The following is a 23,083-nucleotide window of genomic DNA, read 5'->3' on the forward strand; positions in this document are numbered from 1 at the left end:
TATCACTGAGTCCCAGCGGCAGGCAGGCCCTTTTGACACATTCCCTCTAATCCCGCAAGGCAGGCACAGTTATATTTCACACGTGGAAGAACTGAAGGCTCAGAGAGGTTACATAACTTGCCCAGGCTCATTCAGCTGGAGGAGGCGGGAACCGGGTCCAAAGCCTGCATCTTTCCCCCATCACAGGGCCTCTGCTGTGCTGCCTACTGTGTGGTCAGAATCACTCTTCTCAACTCCAGGAGGGGAAGGGAAGTCATGACAAAAGCTGAGAGCCTCTGGGGTCACTCAGGCTGGCAGCTGAGAAAGCCAGAAGGCTTTCAATTCCTAACTGATCTCCCTGCATTTTTACCACACCTTGAAAAATAAAAGACCAGATTTGCTTTAAATGATTTTATTAAAAATTGTACCAATTGATGGGGGGAAGATATACACACATACACACATGCATGTGAAGAACATAAACACATAAAGCCAAAGGCTCTGTACAGTTTTAAAAAAATGGGGCCCCTTTCTTCTTCCTCTCTCCCAGAGGCAGAGTGCCCAGACCCCAGGGCAGCTGCCCTGGGGATGTGTAAACTGCTACATTCTCACTGGGTTTCCCCCTGACAGCCCCTATGGATCCAAGGATGGAGTGGAAGGCTGGGTAATGCACCCAGAGCAGGGAGGGGCGCTGGCCACCTGCAGAAAGAGGGGCAGTGCAGGGCTGGGAGCCCGCACGGGGTTCTGAGCACCTTCAGCTGGGAGGCTGGCTGGGCACCTATGAGTTCAGCCTTCTCTGCTTTCCCTCAAGACTCAAAGTCCCTACCAGTCCTCAGTCTGCCTAAGGGTGACAGGTGAGCCCCTTCCTGCTAGGGTATCAGGCCAGTATGGCCCACTTCCAAGAGTCCTCACCTTCACACAGAGCTGTCTCCAGTCCAGACCAGCACTGATTTGCAGAAACCCTCAAGAGCCATGGTGGCCAAAGTCTTCCTGCATCTGCCACTTCCCTTCTCCCTACCCCACCTGCCCACTAAGTCCCTCAAAAAGAAGACAAGTGCTCAGTGGGGTAGCATGCTCTTTGCTGTCCAGGACAGTCACAGTGGCTCCATAGCACTCTACCTGGGAGGCCCTGGCTAGACTGTCCCAAACAACCCCCAGGCGGGAGCCTCCTGCATGGGGCTAGGCTGCCAGGGGCAATGAGACAGGTCAGCTGGGCCCCTCTGGGCCCTTGAAACAAGCCTGCCACATAGCTTTGGACATAGACTTACTCTCCCGGGGGCTGGGGAGGTCACTGGGAGGTGATCTTTTTCCAACTCGGATTGAGCAAGAGAAGGCTGCCTGGTGGGGGGAGTGGGGGCAGCCCTCTACTGGCCCAGACTTTGAAAGAGGCCAGGCAGAGGTCAGGCCGAGTCCTCCACCCTCACTGCGGGAGCCTGACGTCTGGCCTGGGGAGTTCCCTCCACCATATCTGTCGACCAACTTCTAGAAACCCCTGCTTTGGGGTTCTGAATTAGAAGAACTGTTTTGACCCTGCATATCAGGCTTCCCTTCCTCCCAGGCATTTCTTCCAGAGGAAGGGTTTCCAGTCCCTCTCCCAACCCCCACCCTTAGCAAGCCACAAAGGCTCTACCGTCTTCAGCTGGTTACAGGTCAGGACCCAGGTCAGACTCTCCCTCCCTCTAAATCTGATTCTCCACCCCTCACTAGAGACAGCCAGGCTCCTGGGGGTGGGGGATGGAGCCTGAGCGGGTGGAGGCCAGGGGGAGGGGCAGGTCTCCTGAGGCTAGACTTGAGGAATGTTTAGCCAGCTCACCAGGCAGAGGAGGAAGGGGCCAATCTAGATCACTAAGCCAATTAAAGACAGCCAGCCAGAAAGAACCTTTCTCCTTCCTGACAGTTACTCTGCCAGCTACCTCCTGGGTTTTTTTAGGGGAGGAGGAAGGAGAGGGAAACGTGAGGGGTGTAAATTTTGCCTTGGCTCACTTAAGACAATGAGTGAGTTCCTGACTTTGCGTAAGATGGAAACAGGGCAGTCAGACCACCTTCCACCTGCCCAGGCTTGATGTTCAGGTGGGTTTGTCAATGTCTGGGCTCCAACTTCAGGCCACAGGCCATCCAGCCTGGGCCCGGCAAGGTCTCTGAAGCTGATGGCCTTGCCTCAGCACCAAGATCTAAATCATTTTCTCTCTCACCAAGCTCAGGTGGAGAGTCTGCCGAGAGGGGTGAACAGTGGCTAGTGTAAATAATCCCGGTGTTTTGGTGTGTGCCGCTGAAGCATACAGCAGCAGCCTGCCTGTCACCACCTTGATCCAGGGAAAGGAGATCAGCATATGTCCCATACACATCATGAAATGGGAGGGAGACCCACAGGGAAGGCTGAATTTCACAATGGTCAGTGTGTCCCAGAGCCAGTCTTCACGCTGGTCCCTGGCTCCTTCTCTGCGTAGCAGGAACCCATCTTCTTAGCAGACAAATCATGGTACACACCCTGAGAACAGAATTCTGACCAAGAAGAGGTAATATCTCCAGAATATCTGAGCAGAACAGAACAAAGGCTTACACGCACAGTTTGAGGCCCTTCTCCTCCAGGGTGCTGTGAGCCCATACAGCACCTTTGTGCAAATTAGGTAAGGCACCCCTTCTTTTCTGGAGAAGTAGCCCCACACCAGGGCACAAAGCTTAGTGAGCAGAACGCAGGCTGAATTCCAGCCTTCATTAGCTCTCTGCAGGTGCCCTTGTGCAGTGAACAACCTGCACAACTGTACATCTGGAAGATCAACGTCTCCTTCAATAGTACTGAAGACCTCCTCTCTTCAGAACTAGAAGAGGTTGGGCTTGTGCAGATTTCAGAGTCTACTCTGGACCCCTCCAATTTCCTTGGATGGCCCTGGAATCTTCTCTGTCCAGGGAAGCCGTCTTTTCTTTGGGCCTTACTTTACTGTTAGCACCAATGTTGTCTTTTCTCACATATGCAAAGGTTATAATTTATTTCCTAGCGTCTGGTTAACAGATTCCCTGTGTCTGCTATTAGAGCTGCCACACCAGCTGCTTTAGATCCTCTCCATGAGTGCCGCAGCAGGGAGGGAAGGGAAGATGTGCAGAGGCAGCCGCGATCCTGCTGGGTTCCAGAGCATGCCCTTCTGGCCTGGCTGGAAGCTGGAGGAAGACAGGAAGTGTGCACCCAGCTTTGACGGTTCCCCACTCTAATCATTTATCTGTTACTCTAAAAGTCACTTTTCAGCTGGCAAAGCCACTGTCCTGGCTTCTTCTGTATCCCACTAGGTGTGAAAAAGGAATAGGGACGAGGGGGAAGAGGTATGTTGTTTCCAAGGAAACCAAGGGGTCTGGGGTCCTCTAGTGCTGACTCTTATGGTGGGGTGGCCACCACATTTTCCAGCCCCACTGCAAACCTGCCCCCCGATGTCCCACCGTGCTGATGCTGGGGGTGGAATGCGATCTGTCGGCAGGTCTTTTGAAAGAAGAGCTCACAGAGGCACATGCTGCTGGCAGCACACTCACTGGCTATTCGGCTCGTCCATGGCTGACACCCAGCTGGTCCCAGGCTGCCAGTGGTGGCAGTGGCTTTGCACCTCAGGACTAATCCCAGGGCCTCCTAGTGGGACTAAGTCACATTTGAGGCCTAGCCAAAAGTTTGGTTCATTTTGCGACATGTTTGAGGGGTCCTTAGAGAAACCCAACCCTCCCTGAGGTCTGCTGGACGTGACAAGAGCCAGGTAGGAATCCTTGAGCCCTTGGGGCAGGCACTGACTGGGGCAAGTGAGAACCCAGACAGATGTGGAGCTGGCTGGCCGGCCTAGGGAAGCTGCCATCCTCAACTGGAAAGCCCCTGGCCGAGGCCACGGTGGGTTAAAGCGGTGTGACCATCAGGATCGTGGCCCCCATCCACAGTGGAAGGCCCGTGGGTTTGGTGGAACTAGGATTCTGATCCACTCAACTTCTTAACTGAGTTCCTCTGGAAAAACCACAGTCCACTCCCCAGAGAACATCACTAATGGGTCATCTTCGACAACTGGTTGATTCTTCGGTCGAAGAATCTACTTGTCAGAGCCCTTGGGAATTCCGACCGTCACAGACACATCAGCCTCTCCTTCAACAGTGTTTGACAAAGGCCCCCATTCCCATTCAAGGGCCTGACAGAGAAAGAAGATCCCGCTTGGGTATGTTGTATGTACATACAGAGAGAAATTTAAAAAATAAAAATGCAAAATAACAACAAAAAAACAAGTTCATAAGACACAGTGTCAGTCTTGCCCGATGTCCTTCCTATTCCAGACGGTGTTCCTGGTGCCCCATGTGAAGAGGGCAGCCCAGCCTCACCTCGGGCCTGCCCCATTCCTGTTCTCTTCTCCATTCAAAGCCAGGTTGTGCAGAAAGAGGAGGACCTGCCACCACACGCGATTTCGGTTCTGCTGATGCTGAAGGGAGAAAAAAAAGACCAACATAACTCCCGAACACAACCTCAGACGACTCCCTCTCATTTCCAATAAAAGTTCAGAGCTCCAAGTCTCAGGGCTGGCACTTTAATCCTATCAGTACAGCTCACAGTAGGGAGGGGGGCAGGCGAAAGAGGAGCTGCCCTGTGGAGGAGATAGTTGAGTTCTCCAAAAACAATTGCAGTTTTAACATTAAAAAGAAAAGACTCGGCACTATATGCACTATGCACAAGAGGATTAAGCTTTCCCCCTGCTTGCAGGATTTTCCAGAGTTTAGCCAAGTGCTGCTTTTAATCAGATTGGCTCCCAAGCCCTTCCAACCTCAGCTGCACGAACAACAAACTGGCTTCAGAAAGAGAAGAAGTGCCCCCCTCTCTCCCCCGACTCCAAAGTAACATAGAGAACAAGGGGAAAGGGGGGGGCCTCCATCTGCAAGTGATTTGACACTGTGAAGGTCAAAGGGTTAATCTTCAATTTAAACCACACTGCTGAGGCAGCAAAAATCTGATTTCATCCAGTGCAAACACGCACACACACACTCTCTAACACACACACACACACACACACATACATGCTCTTGTGCGCCCGCCCGCTCTCCCTCCCCAGCATCTCCAGCTCAGTGCTGCCCTTTTTATAGATGCTCTTGACAGTAAGCCATAAATAATCCCTCTTGGAGCGCTCTCCTACTGACTGGAGCCAATTAAACGTTAAGCAAGAACATACTTGAAAACAAAACAAAAACAAAGAATATATACTACACTCTGGAGGTTATCCCAGGTCCTACTGTCAGACTGGGAAGCTAGGGGCGAAGTTCAGGGGTCAGTGGCTCACCAGATTGGGGCTGGTGCCCTGCCCACACAGGTACCATTTCCCAGGAGAGGCCTGCGGGGAGCTGGGGGGTGCTGGAAGAGGCGGTCTTTGTTCTCTCTTTGTCTGCCAGGGCAGGAGGACTGGGCGGGGGCCTCTCAGTGGACAGGGGAATAAAAACCTAGTGTGCAGAAAGGAGCCAGCACAGGCTGGACTTGGATTACTTCAGTGGCCCCATCAGCAAGCAAGTTTACATGAGGTGTTGGGGTGGGGGTGGGGGGGTGCTGGAGCCCTCTCTTAAACTGTCTTTAATCACAGCACCAGCCCCACCAGGCAACTCCTCCTGGTCAGATGGGAAGAGGAGAGAGGAAGCCAGTGGCATAGCTGGAAAGGGGGCCCAGGTTTCCTGGACTTCCAGAGCTTCCAGGTTCCGTCCAGCCTCCCTGACCTTTCTGGGGAGGCATGCAGGTTGCTGGCTTTCCCTTCATGCTGCCCTAGGCCACAAAGAGAAGAGAGGCATCCAGGGAGCTGGCCTTGGGGCCTGATAACCCAGGTGAACACAGAATGCCCCCCGACCATAGCAACAGCATTCCTCCTTCCCCAGTGGAAGAGCCTGGAAAACAACCTGGCAAGCTGGAGGCGCAGCTCCTGCTCGGAGGGGAAGGGAAATCGGGCGTGCCACAGAAGAGGCCTGGCAGCCAGGGCTGGGGAGATGGATGGCTTCCTCGTGTTTTGTAAACAAAGATGAGTAAAAAGAGGAAACACACCCGGCTTAACAAAATCTGGTTAGAGTAAAACAGCGTGAAAATGGACTCAGCTGCAAACCCAAAGTGAAGCCTCGGGCCTGCGGCAGCTGGGCAGAAGACCCCTTCTCCTCCCCTCCCCAGCTGCTGCTCGGGACAGGTGCAGAGGTCATGCTGCGGAACAGGAGGAGAATCCAGAAGCAGACTCATCCCTGGAGAGGCCAGTCTGCTGGAATTCCAGATCTCCTCAGGTGCTTGTCTGAGAAGACTGGTGGCAAGAACAATCATCACCATAATGGTAACATGGGGTGGGGCAGCAGTGGGGGGTGGGGAGGTACCACGCTCTGTTCTGAGTATTCTGCATCCTTGCTTCTCAAAGTGTGGTCCATGGACTAGCAGCCTCGACATCATCGGAGAGCTGCCTAGAAACACAGACCCCCTGTAATCCCAGCACTTTGGGAGGCTTAGGTGGGTGGATCACAAGGTCAGGAGTTCAAGATCAGCCTGGCCAACACAGTGAAACGCTGTCTCTACTAAAAATACAAAAATTAGCTGGGTGTGGTGGTGGGCGCCTGTAATCCCAGCTACTTGGGAGGCTGAGGCTGCAGTGAGCCGCGATCGTGCCACTGCACCCCAGCCTGGGCCACAGAGCGAGACTCCATCTCAAAAAACAAAAACAAAAAAAAGAAACACAGACCCAGCATCTGAAGATTCCCTAGGTGATTTTGAGGCACATTTTCATGCCCATTACTTAGTTATCACATAGCTAGTAGAAGTGACAGGGACTGAACTGAACCTAAACCATCTGGCCCTAGAGCAAAGTCCCTTCCCATGATCACTGTGCTGACAGTGCCACTGCCTTTCTTTATACCAAAGCAGACCCTCTATCCTCCCCTTCGCTAAATCATCTCAAAACAGCTCAATGGCCAAGGAAAGCAGATGTGAATGCTATGATTTGGGGCCAGGGCCAATTCCATCTCTGTATGCCTCAGTTTCTCCCAAATTCCACTAATAGAGGCCACCTGCTGCCTGGGTAACTTGAGATCTCTGAAAACAAGGCACAGACTTCCATCATCTGGGAGTGTTGGGGGACTCAGAAGCAGCTGTGGGCCACAGAGTACTTTCAGACAGGAAGGCTGAGGTCTTGCAGGGGACCCAGGCAGGCCTAGGTGCAGAAGGCAGGGTACATGGGCCGGCCCTTGGGAACGATCTAGTTTCCATGCCTCTGTGTGTGACAGTCCTTAAGGCTCATGATTGGTAAGGAAGGCTCTATGGTGCATGGATCCCCAGGAACCAGGAATCAGAGGACCTGGCTTTAGGGTTGGATCTCCCCCCAACCTGCTCATGAGTTCTCTCTTGGCTTATAAGGAAAATGCATGTATTGTACTAGATCAACGGTTTTGAAACCCAACTGTGTCACTAAGCCAGCTGACATGCTGTTGTAAGTACAGAGTCTCCAGGCCTCTCCCAGACCCACCGGATCAGGATTTCAAAGAAGGGTACCAGGAATCCATATACCGCACAAGCTCACTGGGTGACATTTAGAGATCAGAAACCATTTCTTGTATATCTTATATTTTAATCATAAAAGCAATACATGTTAATCATAGAAATATTGGAAAATACAAGACATTACTAGGGCAGAGATTAGACCACTCATGATCCTACAGCCTAGAAGAAAACGCTTTGTGAGTTGGTGTTTTCTTCAGTCACTGTCCATCTCTTCCCACCAAAGTCATGTCTTACCCCAGTGGCCAAGCCAGAGGTTAATCCAGCCCAGGCAGTTCTTCTGGAAACCACAGAGGTGCTCTCCAAACCTAAGGAGTCTGCCATCCACAACTACCTTCAGGATTACAGCTCAGAGCTCCAACAACTGAATCCTGACAGCTAGGTGAAGGGCCTGGGAACCACCCGTAGGCCCATGAGCCCTCTCTGGCTACAAGAAGACACCACGCAGGCTCCCTTTGGCCTTCTCCTGCCTCAGGGAAGCCCCCACAAGACCCTTTTCCATGAGGAAACCAAGAAAATCAAAGAATACCCTGATTACAAACAGCAATAAATAAAAATATTTCCTAAAAGTTTAACAAAAGGACCTGACTAAAAAGGAAAGAAAAAGGACTTGAAGGGAGGCCAGTGGGAGAAACAGTGAGGAGGAAGGAAGTCAGCCTTCACCGAACAGGATGAAGAACACAAAGACACCAAAACACCAGAGAACGTGGGTCCTTCCACAAGAGGGTATGGAGAAGGGGAGAAGGAAGGGGAAACAGGAATGAATGCGCTTGGCCTCTGACCCACGGGCACCTGGCACAGCACCCAGTGCACAATCTAAGCTCAACAAGGGCAGACCCCCAGAACAAGGCCTGCTCTCCTAGACTCAACTAGGGTACCCCTCACAGAATGGGGGTTCCCAGAATACACAGGGTGACCCAAGGGTAAGGGCTGGGATACAGGGGAGGGGAAGCTCACCATAGAGCTCTCAGATTCCCATGGCTTAGAAGGCAGGCCAGCTCGGTGCGGTGGCTCACGCCTGTAATCCCAGCACTTTGGGAGGCTGAGGTGAGCAGATCATGAGGTCAGGTGTTCAAGAGCAGCCTGCCCAATATGTTGAAACCCTGTCTCTACTAATAATACAAAAATTAGCCGAGCATGGTGGCACCTGCCTGTAGTCCCAACTACTCAGGAGACTGAGGCAGGAGAATCGCTTGAACCCGGGAGGCAGAAGTTGCAGTGAACTGAGATCATGCCACTGCACTCCAGCCTGGGCAACAGAGCAAGACTCCGCCACAAAAGAAGGCAGAGCCAAGGCATGGAGGGAAAGAATAGAGGTGAAATCCCCCAAGGAAGGCACCCTAACATGGTAAAGAAGAGAACACAAGCAGGCGTCAGAGCCCTGTGTGGCTTCTTTAGCTCAGCCTCACTTTCTTGCCATGGTCAGGGGATGAAGGCAGTCGTTGACAAATGTTTCAATCCTCACCATGTGCAACGCCCTATGCCTGAATGCTCAGTTGCTCATCCTGTGTAATGGGGAACATGGAAGGCACACAGTAGGCACTCAACAAGTGCACACTGGACTACAGAGGAGTCAGCCCTGAAAGATAACCCACTTGTCTGAGGCCAGGAACAACTGATGTCTGGCCAGGTCTAAAGATGTACTTTATGTGATAGTATCAGCCTTTCGCCTGGGGAGAGGCCCAACTAGTAAAAGACCTCCTTTTTTTTATTTTTCTAAAGAGCTGGCTGTGGTGTCTGACAAGGTTGGATTACATAAATCAAACTCTGTTTCATCCCACACAGCCTCTGCCCTAAGCACAAAGCGTGTTCCCTACGCTCCCTGGATAAGAATCTCCCTCTGCCTTTCCCCCTTTCAGATCCAATTCACACCCTCTGGGGGCTTTGTGTGTCACCAGTGTTCCAGATGCTCCGGCTAGAGCTAATTCACCCCAAAGAATCAGAGGAAGAAGCAAAGCCAAGCAGTGTGCAGCTCTAACAGAACCTAACTCACAAAATGCAAATTTACCAAACAGAGAGCAACTTATAATATCTCAGATTTAGAACAGAGCGCTTTCCTCTATTCTCATGTGACCCTCACAATAGGAAGAGCAGGTATTATCGATCCCATTTTACAGCAACGGAAACAATGGCTCAGAAAAGTCATCCCAAGTTAGGTGGGAGGGGTGTTATTTGAGGCCCCGACTCCTGACTCCAAAGCTATGTTCCTTCACTAAAATTTTACAGTGTGTTTATTCACATTATGAAAATAGTATTACCTTTTCAAAGCAAATCACCACTGATCTGCTCCCCTAGTATGTTTAAAGACATTGTTTCCAGATCATTAACTATTTAGTAAGCATGCTGTGGACCAGAAAAAAATAAACCTTTCAGAGGCAGAACTGAAGATCAAACAGAAATAAAGCTAAAACCGGTCTGAAATTACAACTTCAGACCATGATCTGAGACCACACTCAATTTCTTCAAAATGCAGAATCATCTGTACTCTCTGGGATGGCACACACTCCATGATGTGAAGTTTTCTTACCTCTTCCTTTTTCTGTGTCATTCTCTAAACCTACTCAGGCCAAGGCTGAAGGAAAGAGCCTTGCAGTTGAGAACAGGAACACTGAGATAAGAGAGACTTTTGGAAAATTCCACTTGAAAGAAGCTAGGAAGATGTTTTCTGTTGAAATCAGCACGTTTTTATCAAGTTACCAAGCACCCAACTGAGCTAAGAGTTATGTGGATACAAAGATGAGTAAAATATAAACTTTGTTCTCAAATGTTTTACAATATAATGGAGAGAACAGCAAGAACACAGAGCTAAGTATCACATGAGGCAGAGTGGGTTGGGGCAGCAAATGTGTGCTCCCTTGTACCCTGGTTTTCTAGAATGTGATTGCTGGGCAGCAGGTGTAGGGCCGTTGGATCATGGTTCCAGAATCCATCAGATCTGTACCACACCTAGGTCACCAAATTACGGTGTGAATTGGGCATGTTACCTCAATTCTCCGAGCCTGTTTCCTATAACAAAGGGACAATTGAATCTAAAAGTACAAGGTTGCTGTGGTGATTACATGAGAAACATATACACAGAGCACTGGGCCTGGGGGCAACAATGAGCAGGCTCATCCTTCCCTGGGGAGCACGAGCAAAACCTAGGACCCACTGGCTTTGCAGAACACTTCTCTCAACATGCCCTGCAACAGGGCCTGCCTGGGGAGCACCGTCTTCCCAGAAGACTCATGAAGTCCCAGGAGGATCCCTGACTCTTCGCTATGAGACTGGCCACAGCAGCCACAGGCCATGGGGCTCAGGATTCTAGGCTGCCAGGCTGAGCCAAGGATTCTGAAACCCACAGGGCAACCCCTTGGACCTAGTGGGCCCACAGCCTCAGACTGCTTCTGACCCAGAGGCCCAAGGAACGAGCAACGTGGCAAAACGGAAAAGGAAAAAAAGACTCCTTGCCAAGAGCTTCCTCAGCCCAGCCAGCAGTGTTAACAGGACGTTGAAGCCACCATGGCCACACCCATGGCTTCTCTAAGGAAGAGCGAGCAGTCTGGAGCCAGCCAACTCTCAGCAGAAGATGGCAAGGCTTCCTCTAACACGACTGGAAGACACTGGCTCCAGCCATTGGGGTTGAGGGGTGTGGGTCAGGAACAGAGCTGTGCTGCACCATCCATGTCCCCAGACCCTTGTTTTGCACCTCTACGGCCTAGAGGGAGGAACTACTGAGACCCTTACTCAGTTTCCCTTCAGCTAAGAACAGCTCCATCAAACTACTGGGCAACTTCTTAAGAGCTCAGATGTGTGCCCTGGTTAAAGAAGGGAGAAGGAGGGGATTTTGGGGGGACAGGCCTATTGTGTGTATTATGCTATGCAGAAGGAACCCCAGGTTCTGACTCTCAACTTGGGGTCTTTTCAGCTGACTGTTCATGTCCTGTCCAGCGTCAGGTCAAGGCGAACCAGGCAAGGAGGAAAGTTGGAACCCTCCCCTTCACACACGGACTGATTGTGCTCTGGTCATGGAACATGGCCTCTTGGCTGCCAGACATGGATCAAAAGGCAAACCAGACATTTTTCTTTAACCTTCTGTCTTTGTGTCTCCCTTAGTCCCCTCCTCCCTTCACCCCCTTTCCAAAAAAAAAAAAGCTCATTTCCATCCCATGGCCTGCCTTGGTGGGGAGGGAATGAACTCTCCGGAACTACAAGGCCCTTCTCCTGGAAGAGAGAGCAGTCAGGTGCAGAGTGTGTGGGGAACTCAGCCTCTAGTCTGCCACGCTGATGACTCAGAAGCTAAATATAGCGAGCGATATAAACAGAGCCAGCCACAGAGCAAACACAGGGCCCCCAGCCCCGGCGCTGGCTCTCACGAACTCTGGCTCTCCGCAGTCCCTCCCCCAGCCTCACTCTTCCCCTGGCACTGTCCTAGGTGGGCCTCCCACTCCTGGGACAGAGGTTGGCTTCCTAGGGACCCTTCTCACTCATAGGAAACCTCTGGGGCCCCTGCCCAGGGCTGCCCCTAGACCCTGAGCAACGTAGTTAGCCAGTTTGAGTTCCAGAAAACCACTCACCAACAACGAGAGAATCCCAAAGTGTCAGGAAGCAGACAGGAGCTCCCTGAACAAAGGATCCAGTCTGCTAGGCAGAGAAGCTGCTAGTTAATAAACCATGCAAACACCAACTCGAGCACAACTTCCAAAAGAGCTCCCCAAACTACAAAGTCAGGTCCAAGCGAAATCCTGAAGAGCCGGGATTTTACCACACCTCTGCCTACAGGTCTAGGATCCTTTTTGTGATATTATAGCTAAAGATGTTTCAACAGAGTGGCTGAAAGTTTTCTCAGATTTCATTTTCCAAAAAGTCTAATTACTATTCAGAGAATTTCCAAACCCGGCTTTTCTGAATGGAGCCACTCCTGGTCCAAGTGAAAAGCCATTTCCAACATGAAGAATTCCAACCCTCCGGTAGCTTTACTCATTCGACTGTCTAAAGTAGCTACTGTTTTTGAGGATTCTTAACATTGCCTGCAAATACCCCCACAAATCTCATGATAGGCCACTGAGACAGAAGACTCTCCCAAGGGGAGGGGACACCACTTCCCACCCCTCCTTAGGCTCATGTTGAAGGAAGCCATAGCACAAGGACAGGAAAGCTGGGGCTCTGATCTTCTGGCCAGGGCAGCCCAGGGGCTCAGGGAGGAAGCACATCTGCACCGCGCTCTTCCACACAGAAGCTGGATACAGAGGCACCACAGCACCACCCTCAAGACAAGTGACTATGAGCAGACCATTGCAGGTCCCTGCCACATCAGCTCACAGAGGACAAGCAGGAGAACCTTCACTCCTGACCCAGCCAAAGGAAGGTGGGATGTGTGGTGAGGCTAGGAAAGGCTTTTACCTCCACTCACTCTGCCTCCAACTCTCTTGCTGCTTTGGAGACACCAAGAGCTGAGGCGGAGCACCCTGCTGACTCTGATCTTCTGCCTCTGCTTTTTTGCCTGTGGGTCTGGAACAGCCACGCTGAACTGATCACTCGGGTAACCAGGCTAGTCCTCCACCTAGCAATGCCCTCAGGAAATGTGCTGAAAGCACACATGGCCAGCATAAAATGACACCCAGGGAAACTTGGAACCTGTTGCATCTGGAGCCAGGTTGATACACTCAATTGGCCATAATTCCATTCTACCCCATCATCATGCACCCGCCTCAGCACCGTACCTCCAAGGGAGAAGGTCGCCCTGGTGCAAAAAAAGAATAACTCAGGTCTGTAACCATGGACAACAAGGGGGAGCTCACACTCTCCACAGGACGATGGACCAGTGGCCGCTGTCTGGCCCCAGGACATTATCCCAGTTGTAAGGGAAGGGAGGTAGTCAGGCCTCCTCAAGTCCCGTCCTGCCTCTTGGGTTGCCTCTCTTGGCTCTCTAAATCCAGCCCGCAATGATGGAGAATAGCTATCATTCCCCGAGGAGAAATCAATGAAGCCAAGGTCCACAAATGAACAGTCTGGACACTGATTCCTCTGGAGCAGGCAGAAGGGAAGTTCAGGGGAGGAAGCTTTGCTCAGAGAGCCGCCTGCCAGGTGGAGTAGGAAATGAATTGTGAACCAACAAGAACAAGCATAGGGGGTGATCAGCATCATAAACACACAGAAGGAAACAGGCATTAAAGAACATCTACTCCGTGCCCTGAACTCTCATAGGTATCTTCTCACTTAATTATCACAGCGAAATCCTGTGGTATTAGCGCTAATTCACAGAAGAGGAAATAGGCTCAGTGAAGTCAAGTGACTTCCCGAAAGTGAGTAGGTGGCAGAGCTGGTATTCTTCAAATCTAAGTTTTCTGACTGAACCCAAAGCCTAAAACTAAATCCTAAACAACCCCCTTCCCACTGCCTCAGTTTCTCTGCCTGCAAAAATGAGGGAAAGGAATAGGGAAAGAAGATAAAGGATAAGAATGGAGCAGTGACAACAGTACTTTCTAGATCTGAACTATTAGACTGTAGTTTATATAAGAATCAAGTTCAGAAAATGACTCACTTCTTAAAACCAGCTGCTGAAACATTCCGGGCGTACTAGTGCTCCACCTGCCTGAAGCTGTCACCCTAGCCCTTCCTGCAGGATGAGTTTCGGTGAAGGTCTATAAACAGGGTCAATGGAGAAGAAGGGGTTAAAAGCAAGAAGACTCTGGGGAGAATTGTCCAAGGAGAAGACAAAAAGCCTGGCTCTTTGTACTGGAAAATTTGGGAAAATCAGCTCTTTGCACTAGAAAGGGCTCACTGGCCCGCGTCCTACTCTTGCAAGTAAGAAGTGAAGTAGTTGGTAACTGGCAGGAGGGGAGGGGTACAGGGATCTTGGGAGCCAGTGTGGAGACAGGTGCAAGACAGAGGAGACTCTCATGCAGCTCTCCTCCAGTTTTCCTTCTCCCCAGCTTGAGTGGCTCTGGCTAAAAGTATAGCACCTTGTCTAAAACTGACCTGTGCCATCAAAGAGGCAGCTCTGAACTGGGAGAAGTGATGGCAACCAGCCAAGAGCAGGGCCAAGCCAGGCGCTGTGGCTCATGCCTGTAGTCCCAGCACTTTGGGAGGCCGAGGTGAGTGGATCACCTGAGGTCAGGAGTTCGAGACCAGCCTGGCAGACATGGTGAACCCATCTCCACTAAAAATACAAAAATTAGCTGGGCGTGGTGGTAGGCACCTATAATCCCAGCTACTCGGGAGGCTGAGGCAGAAGAATCGCTTGAACTGGAGGGCAGAGGTTGCAATGAACCAAGATCATGGCACTTCACTCTACTCCAGCCTAGGCGAAACAGCGAAACTCTGCCTCAAAAAAAAGCAGGGCTAGACCTTGGGATAAGGGCCTCCTCCTCCTCCTCCTGTTCAGGACCAAGTTAGGAAGGCCCCCAGGAAGACTGTATCCTAGTCCTGTGCCAGGGAGGGCTCCCAGCCTATTCCCAAGCCTATAGGGGCTCACCAGTGGCTAGGGGAAGGTTCTGGGGAATAACTGGTGAGAGAGATCAGATAACTGCAAATGAAGCAAGCTGCCTTCCACATAGCTCTCTAGATGAGTCTAGGAGAGCCACAGCCACTGTGTCCTCCAATCCTCTCCAGTACCGGGACTGGAAGCTGTGAGCTGTGCTCAGCCATAGGCCTGTACAACCAGGGTGGAATGAATGGGCAGGAAGGAGGCCAAGAAACTGAAAACAAGAATCAGAGTGAGTCCACACATGGACTGAAGGGGAAACTCTAAGCCAAGTTTCCACCAAATAATCAAAGGAGGGAGTAAGAACTAGAGCTTAAGTCTATTATCTAAACATAGGGCCACCCTCCCTTCCTGATCACTAAGAGACTAGGAGGACTTACCAGGACTGAGTCTAGCCCCAAACTGTCCTCAGAATTCCTTGGCAGAGGGCACTAACCATATCTAACTGGCAATGGCCTGTTCTTAGGACATCCAAGGTCAGTTCCTCTTCCCCTGCCACTGGCAATGGTTTGACCCTTAAGTCAACCTACCTATTATCAATAGCTCTCCTCCGGCCACCTGAAGTTACCCATCTAACCTTGGAGTCTGCCCAGTCATGGTCAAGCTATTTATTCCCTTGATTTCCTGACAGACACACATACACACATACAGAGCCAGGGGGCCAGGGACACAGTCCCAGAAGCACAGAATGTGTTCACTTCCAGGTGGCATGCCTGTGCTTCAGCAGTGGCTGTACCAGCACGGATGCAGCCTCAGGCTCCTCTCCCTGTCTTGGCAGCCATCCAGAAAGCCAGCCTGGAGAGGAAGGGTTAAGTGCCTGGGGGCCCAGCCCAGACAGCGGCTGCTGGAACAGGGCAGCCTCCAGTCCGTGGCACAGAGGGCTCCTCCAGCACGAGCCTGCCAGCCGCCGCCTTTGTTGATGGACTCTGCCACATGCTCGGCTGACACGCGATGCTCCACCCTGGCGGGGCTGGTGCCAGGCTGCCGGCCAAGCACCCGGCCAAGCGCCCGGCTGGCCGCCGGTCTGGGGAGCCTCTCCGAGGTACACTCTCTTGAGTCCCAGACCCTGGTTCCCAGACAGAGACAGTGAGGAGCGGCCTCCCCAGCTGGAAAGTGTCAGGTTTCAACCGGTTCCACCACTTTCCCCCACTCAGGCCCCATCCCTTGGCCTGGTTACCCGTTTCCCACTATACCTTAGCCAGGCACCCCCCAACTGCCCAGTGTCACTGCAGGACCCTGAAAATCTTTCTCTTAGGTCTGTGAGGGGCAGTCCCCCGGCCACCACCATAAGAAGAGACAGGCTATCAGACAGGGCTGCAGAAAACCACCCTATTCCAGGGTAGGGATTGTAGCCTCCCCCGAGACAGCCCTTATGGAACATGAGTTGAGAGTGGGCAGTTAACCAATGCAGAGCTCCGAGATGAGGGCAAGATGCTCATCCAGTTGGGCCTGTCCTGCCCATGGGAACCGCAAAAACCAAAACTCTGGGACCACATTCTTGCGGTCTGGCAGAGACAGAGTTGCTGACAAGAGAAAGGCAGGCCCTGGCCCCCAAGCCCCACAGACTCAACCCTCCTCCCCTAAACCCCCATGCCTACTTGCTGCACATGAAGCCGGTGGAACTGGTCTGCAATGCACTGAAGCTTTCGGGCAATCTGTACCTCTGCTCGATGTTGCCACTGCCCTTCGGGGGGCTGCTCCCCAAGGGGCAAGACTGCTGGGAAACTGGCAGGGAGAGGAAGCCGATAGCCAGCATTGCCTGCAAAGATAGAGGAGCCACATCTCAGCATTCTCCACAACTGCTCCAGCCTCCCCACACCTGCCCGACCTGGCCAAGATTGAAGCTGAGAGTAAATCCTCCTATGAGAATGGATAGGAACCAGCCTGCCTGTATCAGGGCACTATACCAAGCTTGGACATGCTGCTGCCCAAGTGCATAAAGGTTGCAGAACAGAACGCAGAACAGGGAGAGTGGCCCGAGCCTTCCCTCCGGTTCTCCATTCACTGACAGTGCCATGACAAAGGGCAGGGTGGTAATGTGTACAGGCGAACGTGCCAATCTTCCATCCTTATTTATCAAGCTACACTTGACCACAGTTGATTATTCATGTAGTAACAGGTTGAAGTTCTCCGGAAAAGCACTGGAGGTATAGCTCTCCAGAGTTTCTGAGTTGAGCAAAGTAAGGGGCAGAAAAAAAAACAAAAAGTGTCTTCACGTTTTTAGGGCAGTAGAGGAAGGCTGGTCTCCCGAAGCTCCTGGGCAGCAGCATAAAAACGAGGGAGAGAAAACTGAGACGCACAGAGCTGCGAAGTTCCTCTCTGGAGACAGCCTCAGGCAAGACCTCTAGACCAAGCGCTCCACACTTACCGCGTTAGAGCCTCCGCTAGGGGCGCCAGTCCGCCGGCCTCCGCGCTCCTTTCCCTCTTCCCCGCCTGCCCGCCTTATCCAGCTTCTCATACTCCCGCCAGAACTGCTTTGCCAGAGCTGCCCTAAGAGGCATTTCCCTCTGGGAGTAAATGCAGTGTCTCCTCAATGTGCTCGTCAGACACAGAAAGCCACCCTCCTAGCCTTTACCCTCCCTCCATAAGCTGCAGTGCCACTAGAAGAAAACAGACTGTCTGATCCTGCCGTTTTGCCAGAGGAGGGCCTATTTCTCATAAAACAAACTATTTAAGCCCACAAATGAAGAGGTCTTGTCTGATTTAGCCTTGGAAGAATCCCTTCTCTTGGCACTGGGCCCAGGGAGGCCCAACCTCTTTCTCCAGTTCCCCTTCCACACACAGAAAGTCCCAAGTGACAACTGGGGGCCACCTTCTGCCTTCGAGAACCCTCCCTCCCAGAACTGGCTGAGTTGTTCCCTTCATTGTCAACAGCCAGTCATAGATCCCCCAGACTTCTCCAGGGCAATAGGAGCCACTTTACAGAAGGCAAATCACTGCTGGGACACTAAAGGCCGGGCCACTCAAGGGGCACAGGATGTAAATGGAGATACCATGGACTTAAGGATCCCTCCAACAGGGGACTATGGAGCAGAAAGAAGGTCAGGGCAGTTTGCCCTTTGGGGTCCTGAGGCGCACAGGTGAGGAGCAGTAACAAGCCGAGAGGCAGCAGGTGGAAGTCAAGGAATCGACAGCCCCACTGACCACTTTGGGGAAGGAAACAGCAAAGGGCAGGTTTGGGGAGGGAAAGTCCCCTCTTTTCCCCCAATTTCTATGGAAGGAGTCTTGAGGCTGACAGCACTCACCGTAAAAGAGTCGCTGGGGTTCCTCAGTCACCCCACAAGGCAGCATGACACCTTGGCTGGGGGAGGCTGGGCTGAGGGTCTGGGTAGCCTTGTCTTCCTGGCTGGTGGGTCGAAGGCCAGGGCCACAGCAGTGGGTGAGAGGGAAGAGCTGAAGCCGGCTGAGGGGGCAGTCCAGTAGGCTCTGGGCAAACAGGTCAGCAGAGAGCAAGCTCCCGGGTTGGGTCCCTGGCTCCCCATCCTCTGGCTGGAACACATCATCCTCCAGCTCCTCCACACACTGAGATGGCTCCATCTCCCCTGTAAGAGGGCAATGCAGGCATCTGGGATGCTGCCCCACCAGGGCCACACCTGGAAGGACTCCCCTTCCCTTCTTTCTTCCCTATTCCCTCTTCTTATTTGAGGGGGCTGGGCCACATACTGATGACATACAACCCTAGTAATAAAGCACTGCCAAGGGTGACACCCACTCCCAAAATTTGGACTGCCTCAATGTTCAGGGGCCCTCCACACCTCTTCCCTGGGCCCGCCTGGAACCACCCTTTTTCCTGATCCTGTTTTCTGACCTAGGCCAGTCACAAAGTTTGACTCTGAGCGTTGTGAGCAATAACAGGAGTAGAATCAGCAGCTATATGCATGCAGGGTACCTGGGAAAATATAAACAAGACTAGCCTCTGTAAGTTGCTGTCAAGGGTGCTGTGACTGGCTATATATACAGTGCTCACAACACACAGACACATACACACAAACAAACACAAAGTCATTGCCCCAAGGAAACTCTTATCTCAGTCTGAGCTTAGCTCCAGACTCAACAGCTGAAACAAAAGCCCGCAATCCTAGGGCAGCCAGGTTCCCTCCAAACCTCTAAGCCCCGCCCTGCTGCCCATCTACTCTAATCTCCACCCCTTGCTTGCACAACACAACAAACAGGCTCTGCTGTGTGGTAAGAGTGTGTCCTGGGAGAAGGGATAAAGACCCAAGTTAGTCATCGCAGCTGCCGTCTGCGTTCTCTTTGAGCAGAGTTGAGCTGTCTGCCCACCAAAGAAAGGTTGGCCTGGAAGGTAGGTCCAGCCTCTCCCAACTAAGTCTCCTCACTAGTCTCCAAGACTTCGAATCCTTGTTTCCACAGCCTCCCACTCCTGCCAGCTCAAAACCTGAGACCTGAGATTGGTGTAATTGGCCTTACAGAAGGAAGTGAAATTCACCCCTCCCCCTGTGACCTCACTGCCTCTACTACTCAGGTTATTGATGAGAGTTTCTTGGTAATAAAGAAGTTCCTCTTACTCCACCTGATGGCTCTTGGAAGTCTGAGCTTGGAGCTACCTAGCATCTTAAGCTTCCAACCCAGCTCCCTGCACACACCAGGAACCCCTTAAGACCCCTGCAGCAGTCAGAAGCAGCAACCACCTGAACAGCTAAGGATAAAAAGAGATGAATTTCATCCTTGTCAGACTCAATTAGAGATTCCTGGGGGTTCCGTCCCCCCAGTCTCTTGCCTTTGAAGAACAAGCCAAACGGTCTGTGAGTTGGTGAAGTTGCTAAAAGAATTTCAGTTCAATTCAGAACCCTGCCTTTGCCAAATGCAAGCTCTCTGTGAGATGCTTGCTTGGGGCCTCGCTTCATCCCATCCCATCCCTGTCCCTGAGCTGTCTATGGTCCTGTCTCTACCCTCTTCTCTGGAGAGTGAGGATATGCCTGCTAGGATGGCAAGCAGCCATGTGGTGTTCTTTGGACCGTGTTTCCCAAGTGGTGTGTGTGTGTGTGTGTGTGTGTGTGTGTGTGTGTGTATGGGGTGGGGGGTGCACTCTGCTGTCCTGCCAGTCACCTGGCAGGGGCTCCCCTCCAGCCCTCCAACCTCTTCTTAAAAGGGGCCCTCAAAGCCAATCGCAAACACAAGTCATTGTCTTGGTTTTTCCTTTGAAGCCTATCACCTTCCCCTCCCCTTCCCAGCAAAGCCCCAAAGTTCAACGCTTGCACGGACTGGACAGTGGGGTAAGTACAGCCAGAAGGTGTGGCTCTGCAAGCCCCAGGGACCCCCTCACTCTCCACAAACTGCAGGTAGCTTGCCTGTAGGTGGACGCCTCTGGAGGGGTGCTTGGCAAGGTGAAGGGTAAACTAAGAAAAGGTGAAGAAATCCTTTCCTCCCTTTTCTCCTGAGCTTAAGAGGTGATATCCAGAGTGGTGGGAGGAGGGCACTTCCTGAGAACAGTGCCAGGGAATGCTTTATTCCTAGCAAAGGAACTAAAGATCCGCTGCAGCCATCCCAGCCCCTAAGGGCTCGAAGAGGGATGCTGAACTTAGACTCCTCCTCCCCGTAGGAGAATGCAGTAGCCAGACACCCCGAGCTTCGACAGTGGCTAGGCGCACGCACACACACGCGCGCGCGCGCGCACGCATACACACACACACACACACACACAACCAGACCTGGGTGACTCCAGGAGAGGGTCTCGGCCTCCGAGTCGTGATGCCAGGGCTCCGCGCCAGGGTCCAGCGTGACGAGCACTCGGGGGCTTGATGCCCAGACTCGATTGGGAAGGAGGGAAAAAGCCCAGCTGTTAAGGAGAGGAGCCTTCAGACTCCGCAGGGAGACAAGATGCCCCACAACTCCTGTCCTACCCCAAAGTCAGACCCAGAGGCTGGGCCGCTCTCGGGCACCCAGGTCTGCTCAGCAGTGCACCCAGGTTCCCCCGCCCACCTGGACCCAACTCCTTCGAGTCCCAAATGCTACCTCCAAGTTCCCTCTTGGAGCGGCACACCCAGCTGTGGGTTCTGCACCTCGTTCCCTCACCCCAGCGCCCCAGTTCTTCATGGTCACCCCAGACATCCGCAGCCCAAACCCTTCCAGGGCCCCTATGCGCAGCGCGACTCCGCTCCCCACTTCCCCAAGGAGCTGCAATCCAACTCCGCCCGGCCCCCGGCCGCCACCCGGGCGCTCACCGGGCTGCGGCGGGAGGCGGGAGGCGCAGGCAAGGGCGGCGGCGGCGGCGGACGCGGGCCGAGGTGGGAGGAGGCCACTCCGCACCGTGCGGTATTGTTTCCAAAATACGCCCGCTCGGGGCATCCCGCAAACAGCTGATGAGGCCCCGCCCCCCGGCGCGTCACGCCGAGGACTGGCCAATGGCGAGTGAAGCGCCAAGTCCCGGGCTGGGCAGCTGCCAGGGACGGTCACGAATGTACGAACCTTCCCATGGAAACATTGCAAGGGGCCGAGCAAAATTCCGATCCTCACCAGAAGCGCAGTTGGAGCGCCGTCTCCCGCACGGATTTTGTCCCTAACACAGGCTCTGGAAGCGCCAGAGAGTCCCTGAATCCTATCAGGTGTGGGAGAGGGGGCGCCAAAGTAACTTTTGTCTTCTTTTTCACGGGAATGGACAGAATAATTGCTCCGCGATCAGAAAGGGTGGGGGGAAGGGGACAGGGAGTTTTTTTTATGAGGCTGGTGCGTCCAGTGGGGGCAGGGTGCAGGGTGCGGGTCCCTGTGGGATCCCAGCCTCAGGGGAAAGCTCCCTCCAGCCTGCCGAGCAGGTCTGAAGAAAACTGCAGCCCCAAAGCTGAAGGTGTGTTTGAAACAAACACATCCAGAGGAGCCCTCAGGTCCTCTTCTTGCCTGGGCGTGGGCACTGGCAAAATAAACATCTGGATGAGAAGAGGAGCGCCCAAGAAGGCAGGGGCTTCTTGAGCGGTTGATACATATATCGCTATGGCAGCATTTAGAGACTGTGCTCGTGCTCCCAGAAGAGCAGCGTGTCCTGCAGACCGCACAAAGCAGTCTATGGGCTACTTCACAAACATTTACTGAGCACCTACCCTGTGCCAGATACTGGGCTAAGTGCGAGAAACCTGGAGTCTGTCCTCAAGGAGCTTACAGTCTTCTAGGAGAGGTAGCCCTGAATATAGTGAAAAGCCATAGGGATTGTGTTCATTCCTAGGATAATGACTCTTGAGGAATGCAGAAAAATTCGGAATATAAAGGCTGGGGAAGGCTTCAGGAATATGGCTTTTAAATTGAACGGGAAATATTTTTCAATAAGGAAAACCAGATGCGAATGGCTCACGCCTGTAATCCCAGCACTTTGAGAGGCCGGGGCGGGCTGATCACTTGAACTCAGCAGTTGGAGACCAGCCTGGCCAACACGGCGAAACCCTGTCTCTACTAAAAATACAAAAATTAGCCAGGCTTGGTGGTGCATGCCTGTAATCCCAGCTACTTGGGAGGCTGAGGCAAGAGAATTGCTTGAACCCGGGAGGCGAAGGTTGCAGTGGGCCAAGATGGCGCCACGGCATTCCACCCTGGGCGACAGTCTCCATAAAAAAAAAAAAAAAAATCCCAGGCCTAAGGGTAGCAGACTAAAGTGCTAAGCTGGAGAGCTTACCTGTGCAGGGAGCAGAGGGAGGCTTGATGACTGGATCATTGGGTGCACACTGAGATTTAGGAAAGGTAAATGGCAAGTGAAGCGGGCAGGTGGGTTCATGTCAGATTACAGAGGTGTCCCTGGAAGGCCAGACTGAAGAATCTGTATTTTATAAAGGGGAAGTGCCAAAGATTTTATTGGAGATGAATGACTTGACCAATCCTGAATTTTAGGAAGGATAAAATGATGAGTCCAGAAAGCAGTGAGAGGGAGCCAGCCTGCAACAACTCTGACCCACCAGAGGCAGCAGGGCTCAGTGGTGCTCTAACCACAAAGCTGCTCTCTGGGTAGTAAACTCAGATTTAAGTTCAGTGGAGCTGAGACCTTCAGCCCAATAGAGCCTGAAGTCTCCTTGTACTTTTTCTCATCCATTCTTTCCCTGGCTCCCTCAAAAGAGAATGAACCAGCCATATTGAAGGCTGTGGTTGCTAGAATAGAAAAATGCTGTCTCCAAGAGACAAGAGGGAAA

The 23,083-nt window shown here is 52.4% G+C and overlaps 1 protein-coding gene across 2 annotated transcripts; it reads right to left on the reverse strand.

Annotated features, from left to right (window-relative positions):
• Positions 1-375: 375 nt before the first annotated feature.
• Positions 376-20,789, reverse strand: BMF (Bcl2 modifying factor). Of its 2 annotated transcripts, XM_012462518.2 has the most exons (4): positions 20,627-20,789; positions 18,203-18,499; positions 16,556-16,716; positions 376-4,415 (listed from the first exon to the last, which is right to left on the reverse strand). In XM_012462518.2, exons 2-4 carry the CDS (start codon positions 18,492-18,494, stop codon positions 4,314-4,316), a joined length of 555 nt encoding a protein of 184 aa, XP_012317941.2. In that variant the 5' UTR covers positions 18,495-18,499; positions 20,627-20,789; the 3' UTR covers positions 376-4,313. The 2 variants fall into 2 exon arrangements, with proteins under 2 accessions (XP_012317941.2, XP_064230912.1); XM_064374842.1 differs by lacking the exons at positions 16,556-16,716; positions 20,627-20,789 and having other exon boundaries at positions 18,203-18,971.
• Between the last annotated feature and the right edge of the window lie 2,294 nt (positions 20,790-23,083).

Source organism: Aotus nancymaae, unplaced genomic scaffold (genome assembly GCF_030222135.1).
Source record: "Aotus nancymaae isolate 86718 unplaced genomic scaffold, 86718_ANA_hifiasm-v0.15.2.pri h1tg000011l, whole genome shotgun sequence".
In the NCBI taxonomy this organism is placed as follows: domain Eukaryota; kingdom Metazoa; phylum Chordata; class Mammalia; order Primates; family Aotidae; genus Aotus; species Aotus nancymaae.

What these genes read in the sequence shown, in the direction of transcription:
- BMF (XM_012462518.2), bottom strand. Translation starts at nt 18,494, where the DNA reads ATGGAGCCATCTCAGTGTGTGGAGGAGCTGGAGGATGATGTGTTCCAG. An exon ending in ACCCCAGCGACTCTTTTACG is followed by an intron (nt 16,717 to 18,202) that starts GTGAGTGCTGTC and finishes CTATCTTTGCAG; the next exon opens with GCAATGCTGGCTATCGGCTT. An exon ending in ACCGGCTTCATGTGCAGCAA is followed by an intron (nt 4,416 to 16,555) that starts GTAGGCATGGGG and finishes TTCTCCCTTCAG; the next exon opens with CATCAGCAGAACCGAAATCG.